This window comes from Meleagris gallopavo, chromosome 3 (genome assembly GCF_000146605.3).
Source record: "Meleagris gallopavo isolate NT-WF06-2002-E0010 breed Aviagen turkey brand Nicholas breeding stock chromosome 3, Turkey_5.1, whole genome shotgun sequence".
NCBI lineage: Eukaryota > Metazoa > Chordata > Aves > Galliformes > Phasianidae > Meleagris > Meleagris gallopavo.
The window spans coordinates 53,694,226-53,707,752 of record NC_015013.2 but is presented as its reverse complement, the minus strand read 5'-3'; the positions used below and the strand labels follow the sequence as shown (position 1 = coordinate 53,707,752).

The 13,527-nt window shown below is 36.4% G+C and overlaps 1 protein-coding gene across 1 annotated transcript in view; it reads left to right on the top strand.

Annotated features, from left to right (window-relative positions):
* The window catches only part of NOL4 (nucleolar protein 4), an 85,478-nt gene that overhangs the window by 37,186 nt on the left and 34,765 nt on the right, over window positions 1-13,527 (top strand). Inside the window, exons 3-4 of the mRNA XM_031552952.1 lie at window positions 12,306-12,485; window positions 13,223-13,414. Of these exons, the coding sequence (XP_031408812.1) occupies window positions 12,306-12,485; window positions 13,223-13,414 (372 nt within the window). The remainder of the gene's footprint in view (window positions 1-12,305; window positions 12,486-13,222; window positions 13,415-13,527) is intronic.

Below are 13,527 nucleotides of genomic sequence, written 5' to 3'. Positions count from 1 at the left end.
CCATAACTCCCTCAACCTGGAGAGGAGCTCCAGCCCTCTGATCATCTTCACGACCTTGTCTGGACTTGCTCCAGCAGCTCCACATTTTTATTGCCAGGCCTCAATCCTGAAAGACAAACTAGCTTTGGCTATTCAGCTGCTTTTTTCTCCTTCTTCATACAGTCATCTCTGAAGCACAGTAGGCAGAACACAGGTTTGTGCAGGAGAGTGTTCAGTAAGCTGCAGGGATGCCTGTACCAGTGGGTCGGACCAGCTGTGTGTGGAAGGCTAGGCACAGAAAGGAAAAGTTGCCCAGGCAGTGCATGTACAAAAGAAGTCATCCTGCTTATATTCACTGAATCTTATTACCAGGGAAAGGGAACTTCACTAAACATGTCTTTAAGTTTCTATGGTTAATCCCTATCTGCTTACGGATTTCCTGGTCTGTGGCCTTGTGACACGACGGAGCAGAATCATTGCCACTTCCAGTGATGATGACAGAAAACACTTCAGTCTCTCACATTCTGTGCATCTTGGATCTGGGCTTAGTAAAATTCAATAGATGAGGTCTACGTTTGCCATGTATACTCCAAAAGGATCAAGAACACACGTCCATGAATTAAACTCTGTGAATGAAGAGAAGGGGTAGTCCACAGTGTAGGCAGTTGCATCATAGAAGGGGTGCAACTTTCTCAAACTAGATATGGTTACTTTTATTTAAAAAAAATATATAAATGTTGTCCTCTCTGTTGCTTTAATTTCATACATGGAAGCCAAGGACAAAGAAGTAATTACATAACATGGAAAAGTAAATCAAAATGGACACGGACTTCAAAGCTTTAGGCCAGCTCAGATCTGGATGCGAACTTTCCAGCTAGTTCTCTGCACATGATGAATTGGACTAACATAGGATCAACTCTCTTTTCCTGAACTGGTAGGGGAACAAAGTTTAAATCATTTGAGTGACGCAGTGAGGGAAAGAGCACTTCTTCCACACCAGTATGTTTTTTGCTAGAATTGGTTCCTTCAATAGCTTCTTCAGGAACACAGCTGGTGTGGATTTAGGACTGAAAGGCTCTTTTGTTGTTTCTGCTTTTTGGTGCTCTTTTTGCTGAATGCTAAGGATACGTTAGCCTGGAAGATTAAAGTCTAGAGGTTGCCCTTCTGAGGAATTTTCCTTCAATACTCTTACAATTACTGTCATGTGCTAACCTCAAATGACAGATTTGATTTACTCTAATACAACACTTCCTTTGGAGAGCTATGGTAAAGGCTTTACTCGTCCTTCTCTATGCAAGGAGAGGGAAACTACAAGCCATTCACATAGATCAATCTAAAGATTTATTTGCAGCAGATAAGTAGGGAACTAAGCAGTAAATCTAATCCATCTACTTTGGCTACAGACATCTCAGATGCTCTCCTGCCTGAGAGACTAGCACAAACCTAAAACACCTCCCTCCAGTTCAGAAGCACTCTCTTCCTCTGTCCCTTCTTGATTGATCTCAAGTTCTTAATCTCTCCACTTGGCCCTCAAGCAATAATTAAGGCAATTAGCTTCTACCTTCTGGGGCTGGTTGTTAACCCAAACCAGCTGAATCACTTCCAGAGGTAAGTTCAGTGAAGAAAAGGGTTGCTTCTTTAAAGAGATAAATGCAAGAAGGGGAAAAGCAAGAACAAGATAGGCTTTCTTTCTTGTTTCCTCATAATTTTGTGTAATTGGTATCCTTTTCTGTTACATATGCAACATATTTTTGTAATATCCTTGCTGTTTTCCCAGCTTTCTTCCCAAAGCAATGGATGGGAAATAAATCTGATTACTGAGATCAGGTGTAAATGGCTGCTCAATACTGAACAGATATGAGGTTATTTGCAAGTCATTAATCAGTTGGTTGTGGTGGTTGGTTTTTCATTGTTCAGTTGGGGTTTTCCTTTTGTGAGTCTGTCTGTCAGTATGTTACCATTTATATCTTTTATTCCTCCAGTTTGTACTTCCCAGTGTATAAGTGGTCAGTCAGCTCACGTGATCAGTAGAGAAAGAGTAATAGGAGAGTCTTCTCTCATTCATCCTGGCATGTGACTCTAGTGACTGAGCAACATAATGTGAAGGAGGGAGAGCCTAAATTTGTCTCAAATGATTGAGATAGTTGAGTTAGATATCCCTCCTACACTGCTTCTACTAGTTGTGTCTTAATCTCCTTCTCAAAGATTTGTATTGCTACAGTGCTCAGACTGAAAAGGAGAAAGATGAGGGAACATCTGAAGTGCCATTGTGTAGGAATAAAGTAGGAAGGTGAGATCAGTTGAGGAGAACTTACGATAAATTTGGAAAAAGTACACCAAGAAAGATCCTTTTTATACCATTGTTAAAGCATTTCCCTCTCTTGTCCTAGTCACCAATTTCAGTCCCTCATTATTTCATGCTTCTGCTCTGTGTCTATTCTTTCTCATATAAGTGAGGATAAAAATAAAATTTGGAAGTGCTGCTCCTCCTTCTACATTGGAAAATACAGGTCTGCAGCTCAGCATCTAACCATGTCTTTAACACATCCAGCTGCTGTATGGTCTTAGGAAGACTTCATAGGGAGTTGCTGAGTTCCTGAACCTCAAAAAGCACTCTTTTGCCAAAGTCCTAGCAAGAGAAGGGCAGAGGCATCCTTCATCTTAATTTCTTTCATTCTACCTATTAAAAACAAATATGGTCCCATCCTTTGCTCCTGTTCTGGTGGTACGTAAGCCCTGCAGCGATGACCTATTATTTTCCCTACGTCTGTCTCTGCTGCAACTTTCTAGAAGTTTCTTTTGAAACTGTGTATGTGCCCTTGCGTAGCTTCCATCTTCAGCTTTGATACATGGGGACGTGAGAGACAGGACAGCAGGACAAAAGCAAGTATCAAAATAAAATCTTTATCCCCTGTATTACTAATATAATCTCAATGCCTGTGGATGTGTTTGCTTCTTAGGACCTTTCCTCTGCAGATAGCAGCTTGGGTATATGCAAGCTTTTTCAATGGTGGAGTAGGAAACAATTATAATAAAGAGTGAGAGAAAGAAAAAGGTGGTGGAGCAAAGGTGCAGATACACAGTCTTTATATTATGTGTGGGTGTAGTTCTAGTAAGAACTTTACTGTAGCTGACAGTCTTAGCCTCAAGGGGCATTGTTCACAAATAAACACAATTTCCCAGGGTAGATTCTACAGGACTTGAGAAAATCTTGTGTTTCATGTTAGTAATTGAAGAAGAAAATGGGCTATTGAACTCTTTTGGTGTTGTAGCATAAATTTCAGCAAGAGGGAGTGCAGAGATATTTAGGGAGGAAGATGTGAAGGAAATAGTGTGAAAGAAGTGAATTACGCAAGTGGAGAATGAAGCAACAAGAACTAAAGGCATAAGACGAAGAAAAGAATGTAATATTTTAGAAGGAAGCAGCTTGGAACAATTGGTCTAAAGTGAATCAAGGGGCATGAAAAGAGGAAGAGAAAAAGGACAACAATTGTGGCAATCTTCTAGTTCATTTTAAGTGTTTGGAAAAGGGCCCGTGACTAAATCATTGAATTATGTATGATTTATATTCTCTAGTAATGGAATAGTGACCTTAGGACGATTAAGCTACTACTCAGGAAGTTATTTCACTTCTGTATCTCAATTCCTGTTTGTGTTGACAATAACTTTGTATCTAAATCCGACTTAAGAGACCCTGTCTGCAGCAGCCTGTGAAAATTTTTAACAGGTGGTACCACTGTTTACTAAAAGGTTGGCTCTTTGACGATAGATTGAGTTTGTCAGGGCTTCTGATGCCCTTCTGCAAGAGAGTACCTATGCACCTAGACTGTTGCACCCATACAGACATGCTTGGTTATAACCTTCTCTTCTGTCAGAGAGATGAGGACAGGTTGCAAAGACATAAGTGAGAATCTTGAGGCTTGAGTTGTTATGACTGTTATGGTGATACGCAGATTTATACAGCTTTTCTCCATCTTAGCTACTTCTTAAATTTGACTACATTATAGGTTTCAACTCTCAGTGAGAAGAAATGAATAGTTTAATCTTTTTACAATAGTTAGTAGCTTTTAGCAGCCGGTTGTCTAACAATTGATCAAAGAATGACGGGTTTTTACTGATAGTCAAAAATGATCACTCTCTGCCTGTGATGTGAACCTTAGTGGCCATTAAAGTATATTTCAAATGAAAAATCTTCTCTAATTCACACATAAATTGTTGATATTTCTTTAAAATATACATATATCCTGAGAAATGAAGGGTGTGGAATCAGAGTGAAAACTGTAGAGGTCCTATTCAGAAGGTCAGTATTTCATCAAAAATTAGAAACAGTGATTTTATGCTTAAAATTTTTGATTGACAAAAGCACAAGAATGATATGGGGTTACTCCTGATTTCATAGATGAGTTGATAGCACCTGCAAAGTGTGCTAATGCTGTCCTTGGAATACCACTTGTAAACTCTCCTTACTTTTTTAATAAGACAGGATTTTTTTTTTCAGAAGATTGGCTCTTCAGAAGGGAGGTATAATATTTGTAGATCTTCGAGATCTATTAAGTGTATTATAGGAAGTGTTTAAATCCTTTTTTGCGTCCTTGTTTGCAGAAATCCAGAAGCTTATGATGGAACTTTCCTATGTGGCAGCCTGTTTCTCAAGTTCACATAAGTGTCAGATGCTTTTAAAAATCCAAAATAGCAGTGTATAATGCAAAAAATAATTTAGGCTTCTGAGTCTGTCACCATTTAGCACTGACTTTTTAACAAATGTTATTGCTTTTTTTTTTGTCTTTTTTTTTCCAAAAAACACAGCAGCCACATTGTACATTATGAGTAGTTGTTGCAGGTCATTCAACTAGGGTTTTTTTGACTATTTGGTTGAAAATACCTGCCTTCCAACATCCATGACAGGAGTTCTAGAGGTCATTAATAAAACAAGTTTATGAAATAAGAGCAGTGAGAAGCAGGCAAATCTGCTGTGTTAAATCAGCTCTGCCTTCTTCTTCTTGACAAGAGTGGGCAAAGGACATTTGGACATGCTTCTGATTATTAAAGAATTCTGTTCCTCCAAAATGTCTGGGTAAGCACCTTTTTGCCAAGCGGGAGCCTTCTTGTGAGTGTTAAGTAGGAAGAGACTGCTTATGGATAAATTAGTAAAATATTCCTTTACCTATTGCCTCTCAATACACCTCGTTATTCTACTTGTCTGAGAATTCTCAGTTGCCTCTCTAGTTTTACTCTCTCCTTAATTTTTGAGGTTGTTTCTACTGGAGTAGAGGGATACATTTCAATGATGTTGATCAATACCAATTGACCTAGGATAGACTATATTTTATCTAAATTGAGAAAATTTACAGAGGAAAATCTGTGTTTTGCAGTGTTTGGATAATTGAAAAATAAAAAATAATTTAGTCTTCTATCTCTCCAGATATATCCTGCTGGAATTAAACTGTTTGGATAATTGACAGTTTAAAATGCTTATTGGTGGTAAATATGCCTCTGGTGAAAATTGTTAGAGCAAACAGGTAATATGATATAGACTGGCTAATAACTGAGAAAGAGAAAATAGATCTTAGGAACAGCTAGTATTCTCTTGTTGACTACTGTAAGAAACAATGAGTCTGGGGAAGAGACCATATCAAAGACAGTTCTAGGAGGAAAAAAATCTATTCATTAGTCCTATTGTAAATAAATGAACAATTGGCTTGTGTAACTGACACTGTTAAGACTCAGCAAACAAAAAAAGATCTTCTAATATTTTGGTTAATACAAGTTTTGTGTAAAAATATCTTATGCAATGTACTCCAAAATATTCACATGTTAAATAACAGTGTTAAAGAGTCAAACATGTAAACCCTAATTTCAGCTATTCTTTTTTCCTTTAAAATGCTGTTATCTTCATGCTCCAAACAGCAGAATTATGTGAGATGATGACTTTCATCGAGGGTGAAGTTTTATGAAGAAGCTGGAAAAGACAATTGTAGTATAACGAGGAATAAAATAGTCAGATACAAGTATACGAGTAACATGAGCAAATGTATGAAAACATGAAAATGAGGTTAATTGGATCTTGAAATAAATGTGAGATACTGGAATTTTTTTTGAGACTTCACTCTCTTTTCTATTATAAGAAAAGTAATGATGGGTAGTAAAGTTTCACATACATGATTGTATAAAGGTTTAAAGGGAATACATGAACAGATATTAACAGTAAAGTCTGGAAGAGATGAAGACATAGATTTTAAGAAGAGCTGGAAAAAAATGGCTTACTAACAAAAAATTATAGAGAGCTGGACTTCTATCTATAAAGACTGAAAGAGAATGTTAGGGATAACAACTGAGCATTAGTTTTCTAATTCTGCCTCCTAGATCAATGTTTAAACTAAGGAGAAAAAGATATGAAAATTTGAATTCATAATGTCATCTCTTTTAATGTCATCTCTTTTAATGAAAAGATCCCATGTATGCCAGAAATATTTAATGTTTTCTAATGTGTTATTCATGTTACTTATGCAACAGATTTAATGTTAAAACAACAAGAAAACTCTTGTAGGGAAGTTCTCTGCAGTATGGTAAACTTGGTTTGCGTAAGATGGAAAGTTGAGCTCAAGGAAACTGATGTTCATATCAAATACCGTTCTTAGAGGAAGATGTAAAATATAAATTCACCCTTAACCTCGACAAATTAATGCATTTTTTTATTTAAATATGAAGTAAAATGCACAATTTGTATTCAGTCAGTGCAGTGGACATCGGTATGTTACTTTACACCAAAACCCTGTCATTCATAGAATCTGTTAAAAAGTGTAAAGCGAAATAAAAAAATTGTTACATTGTAGTTTAGACAATTTCAGAAACATGTATTGAAAACAAGCAAACTGTGTCAGACTTTTCTAAACTCTTTCTGTACCATGAGAATATTCTCTTTGAAAGTATATACACACAAATAGACCAAATGAAAATGTATACACAAACCCACACATAACTTGCAAGAGTATTTGCTGAAGCTGTAGACTTTTGTGTATTCAGCGGCACAGTGGGAAGGGTGGAGGTGCAGAAAGAGAAGGAAGAAAACATTGGGGGTACAACTCTATACGAGGGATGAGCAGAATGTTATCAGCTTTATATTATGATTTTATTTATTCATGTATTTTTTTTTTAATATTTAGTAAATCTTAAAGGTATAGAGATAGATTACTAGAAAGGAATCAGAGGTAGACAGTAAAGTGTTTTCATCTCTACCTAGCAGCAAATATTCTTTCATGCTTTCTTCCCTTTTCTTGCAGGACAGAAACCTGAGTTAATGCCTGTCAGCTCTTCATGTTTCTGTGGTCTAATATAGCAACTGATTGTTAGGGTTAGTAGCCACAATATTCCCCAATTTGTGGTCATGACAAATAACCAGCATATAGATGACCTTTTTGAGTAACTGAGTAACATTTTGTCAGTCATCAGTAGCCTCCTCTGTTGGCTCACTGAAGTTGTTAAGAGTTGCTGAGTCTATTGTTGGGAAAAGTCTCCTGCAAATGAGTACACGTGGTGTCATTCAGGAGATCATGGCTAATGGCTGTATACCAGCATCTGAACCTACTAGGCACTGGGGCAATATGGTAGACTTTGATTTTGTTCATTGCTATTTCACAGAAACTAACAACACAACATCTGTTGGCTATTGTGGATTTTTTGCATTAATATGTATTTCATATAAGTGGTATGTATTTTTTTCCTTACAAATAAGGTGATGCGCTGTTTATACATAAGTACATAGAAATCAATAAATCAGTCAAGCAATAAATGAATTTATTTTCTATAGACAGGTCTTGTATGGAATACATTTGGAGTTTTTGGAAATTATTCTTTGAGAAAGTTTCTGATAAAATGTAGAACTTTCAGAGTAGGCCAAAGAGAATGTCAAGAGTCTGGAAAATGTGTTTTGGAGAAAGAATGCATTTATTGGGAAAGAAATACTGGGGGGAAGGGACATTACAAGAATCTGAATTCAAACATCTGGAAGGTTGCTATAAGGTGGAAAGAGAATGCTATTTTCTCCAGGTATATCTGTTGTCTGTTGCCATATGTTGTAGACAGATGAAGAAGACAGAAGTTTAGTACCATCTACGAATGTTCGATGTGTTACATATATTAATAAGTATGTACACAATGTAACATGTAGAATATTTAGAAGATGCATTTCAACTCCATCGCTGGAAGTCTTAAGATAACTTCCATACAAACAGTGGTCAGGAATGACATTCTGAACTTGTTCTGTGGCAGCAAGATGCACTAGTCAACACTGCACTGTCTTCTCAGGTTTTTATTGTATTACATGACACCTTCTTTCAGGTTAACCTTGTTAATGACTTGTCATTTACTAAAAAGATGTTGGTATTTCATGATAAGCTTCTGAAACCAAATTGTTAGGCAATACTTTTTTTTTTTTGTAATGGAGGAGAGTACAGTAGATACTTACTATTACAAGGGAAAGATTGAAAGAATTAACTCAGAACCTTCAGGAAAGGACAAAGTGGCCAAAATATATTTATCGATGTCTCAATATTTTTAAGGCAACCTAATATATATATATTTTTTGTATAGGTAATACTCTAGGCCTTGTTTGTTCTCCTTGAACAAGTTCTCCTTTTACATTTCTATAGCTTTCTCTTTTTTTTTTTAAACACAGAAATTTCATGCTTTATAGGTTTCTGTCCATCTAACACTTCCACTTCAATCTTGCATTGCTATTGAGATGTGTGCCTCTATGTGAGACTCGCACCATCCTGCTAAGCCTAAAGGTTTGTGCTTGTTCTGCTCATGAGGAACTGAAATTGCTTCTACAGGTTCTTGGCAATACTAGGCAAAATATTTGCAGGTAGAACCAATAGTTGTATGCACAGGGACAGAAAGAAGAGTCAAATTTGTCCACCTAGTAAAGAGGCTCTCTGACCACCCAGCAACCCTTCCCAGGAGGCAGCGTAAGTTTAAGAGACGTTTTCCCCTCAGTGGCTGGCCCTTATGTGAACTCACGGTGCCTCTACCCTGGGTCCACCCCTTCTGGTCACTTGGGAGCACAACTGCAAACAATTTGCCTGTGCTAGCCACAGCCCTTCACTAGGTGCTCAGTCACTAGTTCAAGCTGTGACCTAACAGTTCTCCTTCAGTGCTTTTGGGTGGTGAACTGGAACCAAGAACTGATGTTAAAAAGAATGAATAAATGAATAAGAGTGGTGTTAGCTAAAATTGCTTCTTTAGTCTATTTCACCCCAGGACTATAAAAATGTATGTATCAAGGAATAAATAAGCGTGTTCTTGCCTGGCAAAGGTAGGAGCAGCCATTTCAAAAGACAGTGGCAACCTTAAGTAATCAGGCTTCTATGATATGAGACTTAAAGCTAGAGAATGTATTAAGAAAAAATTTATCCTCTGCTATCTTACTCCATGTTTATATACCTCTGCAACTGCTTAATGGAGTAGCATAAGAAAATGGTTATCAGTTTTTGCACAATTAAAGAGTCAAAACAAATGAGGGAACAGCTTCTTCCTTCTCTGCCTAAATATTTTTTTGTGTAGAAATATTAAAAATGCAGAAAATATATTTTTAACTGAGCTTTTGTAATGACAATTTGTTGACTCCCCTGCTAGAAAAAAGCTTACCTTTTCTCTTTTTTTTTTCTGTTGCACCATCATCAAATCCCCAGTGAATAATAATTTTTGTCATGCATTGTTCATAGGGCATGTTATTCTCCACTTTTTACTTACGATGCTAAAACTGTTCTTGAAATAAATATTTGGCAGAAAACATTGGGCAAGGTCCTCTGCAATGCTTTATTTTAAAAGCCAAAAAAAGAAAACAGAACAACTTTTGTTTTTTTTTTTTTAAACACACATAACTAATACATTTTGGTCTGAATTTCTTTCCTTCACAAAAGCAAATTTCAAATCCTAGTACATAATTTATGATCTTGGCATCTAGCCCAAACCTGTGTACATGTTGAAATCAGTTTTGCATCTGTTTAACTTTATGCACATGAGTAGTCTAATTCAATTTAGTCTGATGAAATGACTTGTATGAAACTAAGTGTTTGTGGAACAAGAATTTCAGACAGCAGGGTTCTTCAGGGCAATAGCTTCTGCTTGCTGAAACTATGTGGTTCTTAGCACAGGAAATTGTATCTAGATCATCTAGGATCTCTCTTCAAACTATAGCTGTAGTAAGAAGAGAAATGGTGCAGTGCAAAAGAACATTTCTTGCAAGCTAGATTACTTTCTACTTCTTTTTCTCCCTTTTCTGAGAATCTCTTTACTATTAAGTGAAATTACTCCAGTCATTCCTTCATAACAAGCTATCAGAACTGCTGCTGTTGACCTTCTGGTAGCCACTGACAAAGTTAAATACTGTTATTTATATATGCTAGTATGTTATAATCATCATCTCCTATCTGGATGGAACCATGTTCTTCCTGAAACTTATTATTATTCAATGAATTCAGCAGCTACTACTGCTGAGTTATGAATGGGCAGCAATGTAGATGTTCACCATCTTCCCCAACAAAACATCAGTGTGCCAAATAAGAGAACAGGGTTTTTGCTGCTCTGCCAAGTCTTATCTTCCCACACAATCTCATGTCTGCTATCCTGAACGCTACAATCAGGCAAAATTTTTTTGCTGTGCAGTTGTAGGCCGTAGGAAGACAAGAGGTGATGCTGAGCTTACTAATTGTTGAAGATATTTGTATCCCAAGGCTGGATTTTCTGTTTTCTTCTGCTATTTATTCATTCTTCCTATCTCCATTATCTAGGCAGTGAAGAGACTCTTAGGAAAGGGGCTGAGGAAGATCTGCTGTTAGGTGCATTAGATATTTAAAAGTGGAACTCGAGGATTTATACTGTGATAATGTAGTCTGGGAAGGTTTTGGACAATGAGTGCTGGAAAGGCAAGAAAATGAATGGGAATGACTGCAAAACTGATGATGTACAGAAGACAAAGATGAGATGGAAATGAAAACAGGGAAATAAAAAATTATGGGAGTAAGAATTTAAAGCAAGAAGGATATTTTAAAGACTCATGCAGTTTTGTTGGCCTCTTCTTTCTACCTCATTATCCAGCTACATTCTATGATTGATGAAAACACCCCTGAAATAAAAAGCGAATTTTAGGAGGCTCAGAATGTTGCTCAAAATGTGATTTTGTGTATGTGTATTTGAAATAAATTTATGATTGAGGTATTATGCTCTTGAGGGTTTTTTGGTGGCATTTAGACGAGGGAATTCGTGTGAAATTCAAAATGCAGCACTTGATTTAGATTCTCTGAAACTAATAGAAAACAGTATGCTTTGAAGTGATAGAAAAATATATTGAAATGTTATAGGATTAAAATATTATAGAAATAAAATTGCGCTCTGAATTACCTTCAGATGAATGTGATGCCTCTGAAGATTCTCTGTGATACCTTTATGTGGCTGGTGTGAAGATTTGATCCTAAAATGTTAAGTCATATAAAGCTTTTTATTCCTGTTTTCTTTGTGGTTTTCATTCTGAAGCAGATGCAGAGGAAGCAGGTAACTGAAGTCTTAATATTTCATGGAAAATTGTATAATATTGACTCTGTTTGTAACTGAAAAATTTTGGTCCTACAACTGGATAGAACTTTAATGAGATGGTCATCTGATTTATACAAGAAGCTGACTGTTCTGCTAAGGTGAAAATTCTGAATGCTGATATGTGAAAATGGCTGTACTGTATATTTCTCAGCATAATAATGATATCTTCATAATGTTGACAAACCTACACAAGTCTGGTTCAGTGTGGGGTTTTGCAAGTGAAAACTAGAATATGAACACCTCCATGTCTTGAATATTTTGAACTTATTGCAGCTTTTATGTTTCATACCAATTGAATTTATATCAATTTTTTTTTTCTAGTGAAATCTGCTTTGCTTTAAAATCTGTAACATTTAATCACATGTGGTTTTATGCAATTTTACTGCCCCTTATTTATTCATGGCTAATATACAGAAGTCAGTATTTCTTAGAATCTTCCATGTGTAACACTTGAACAGTGCTGTAAGGCAGATAACTCATCTTAACTGTAATTACAATGGGCAGTCTATTTGGTAATTGATTTACTGAATTTACATCTGGTCACATTTTTTTAAAGCATGGAAATGAATATTATGGTGAATTATTCATTCTTAAATGAATCATGAGCACATTTTATTGAACAAAGAATAAAACAAAATCACGAAATTACTTAATGCTTATGAAGCATTTTTGATGAATAGACCTTATTTCTATGATGATTTTTTACAAATATATTTTTTAATTTCTTTTTTTAGTCTCCTGCACATAGCTATTCAAGCTATGACTCTGGCAAGAATGAGAGTGTAGACAGAGGTGCTGAAGATCTGTCTCTGAATCGAGGGGATGAGGATGAGGATGACCATGATGAGCAGGAAGATCCTGAGAAGGTTAATGAGTCAGATGGGGTAGAAGCCGAGCGACTGAAAGCTTTTAATGTAAGTCCTTCTGCACTTTTTGCTTTGCTTACCTCTGCTATCTCTTTTTACATTATTATTTATGGGTAAATTTGACAGTATTAATGGCACATTAATTTGCTTGATCTCTTTCAATTATTTTATTAATGCAGATTAAACACTTGCCAAAAGATGACAGATTTACTGTGCTTTGTTTAGAATTTAAAGCAGAGTGCCATCTTTACCAGTGAAGAAAGCAAAGCTTTGTTGTGTGTGTGTGTGTGTGTGTGTGTGTGTGTGTGTGTGTGTGTGTGTATGTGCATGTTCAGTCAGTGTATGGAAAGGGGCTGTAGCTAGTTTATCAGAAGACCACTCCACTGGTCAGCTGTTCTCTATTGCTTTCTCAGTGTATGTAATTATGCATGAAAACACAAGCAATTGTTCAAACCAAGAAAAGTGAAATTCACTTCAATAAAATGAAGTAGCAGTCACTGCTTATTGTTAATGATGAAACTAAGTGGTGCCTATTTTCATAGTCTGTTCTGGCTAAACTTGCAAGTTCTATATCCTGTAGACTATTCTTTTTTTTTTTTACTAGCTTCTTCCCACTCCCTAAATAATCCTTTAAAGTACTATTTGCTTAATATTTCTGGCTTCCCATTACAAAGCTATTCCGTGGATAGAAAAAATGTCTTCCTATCAGTAATCAAGACAGAAAGCTAGGAAGAGAAGAGAGCCGCCCTCCAAACCCGTCTCCTCTGTCTCCCTCTTGCCAACAGATGTTTGTCAGGCTGTTTGTAGATGAAAACTTGGACCGAATGGTCCCAATCTCTAAGCAGCCCAAAGAAAAGATCCAGGCTATCATTGACTCATGCAGGCGACAATTCCCTGAGTATCAAGAGCGTGCCAGAAAGCGCATACGTACTTACCTCAAGTCCTGCAGGCGGATGAAAAGAAGTGGTTTTGAGATGGTGAGTTTTGATTTAAAACCCAGCCCTAGTTTCCATCAAAACCCCATATGTAAATCCATGACACTATTTTGTTTTCATCTTAGTGTCTTTTTTTTTGTTGTTTTTTTTTCTTT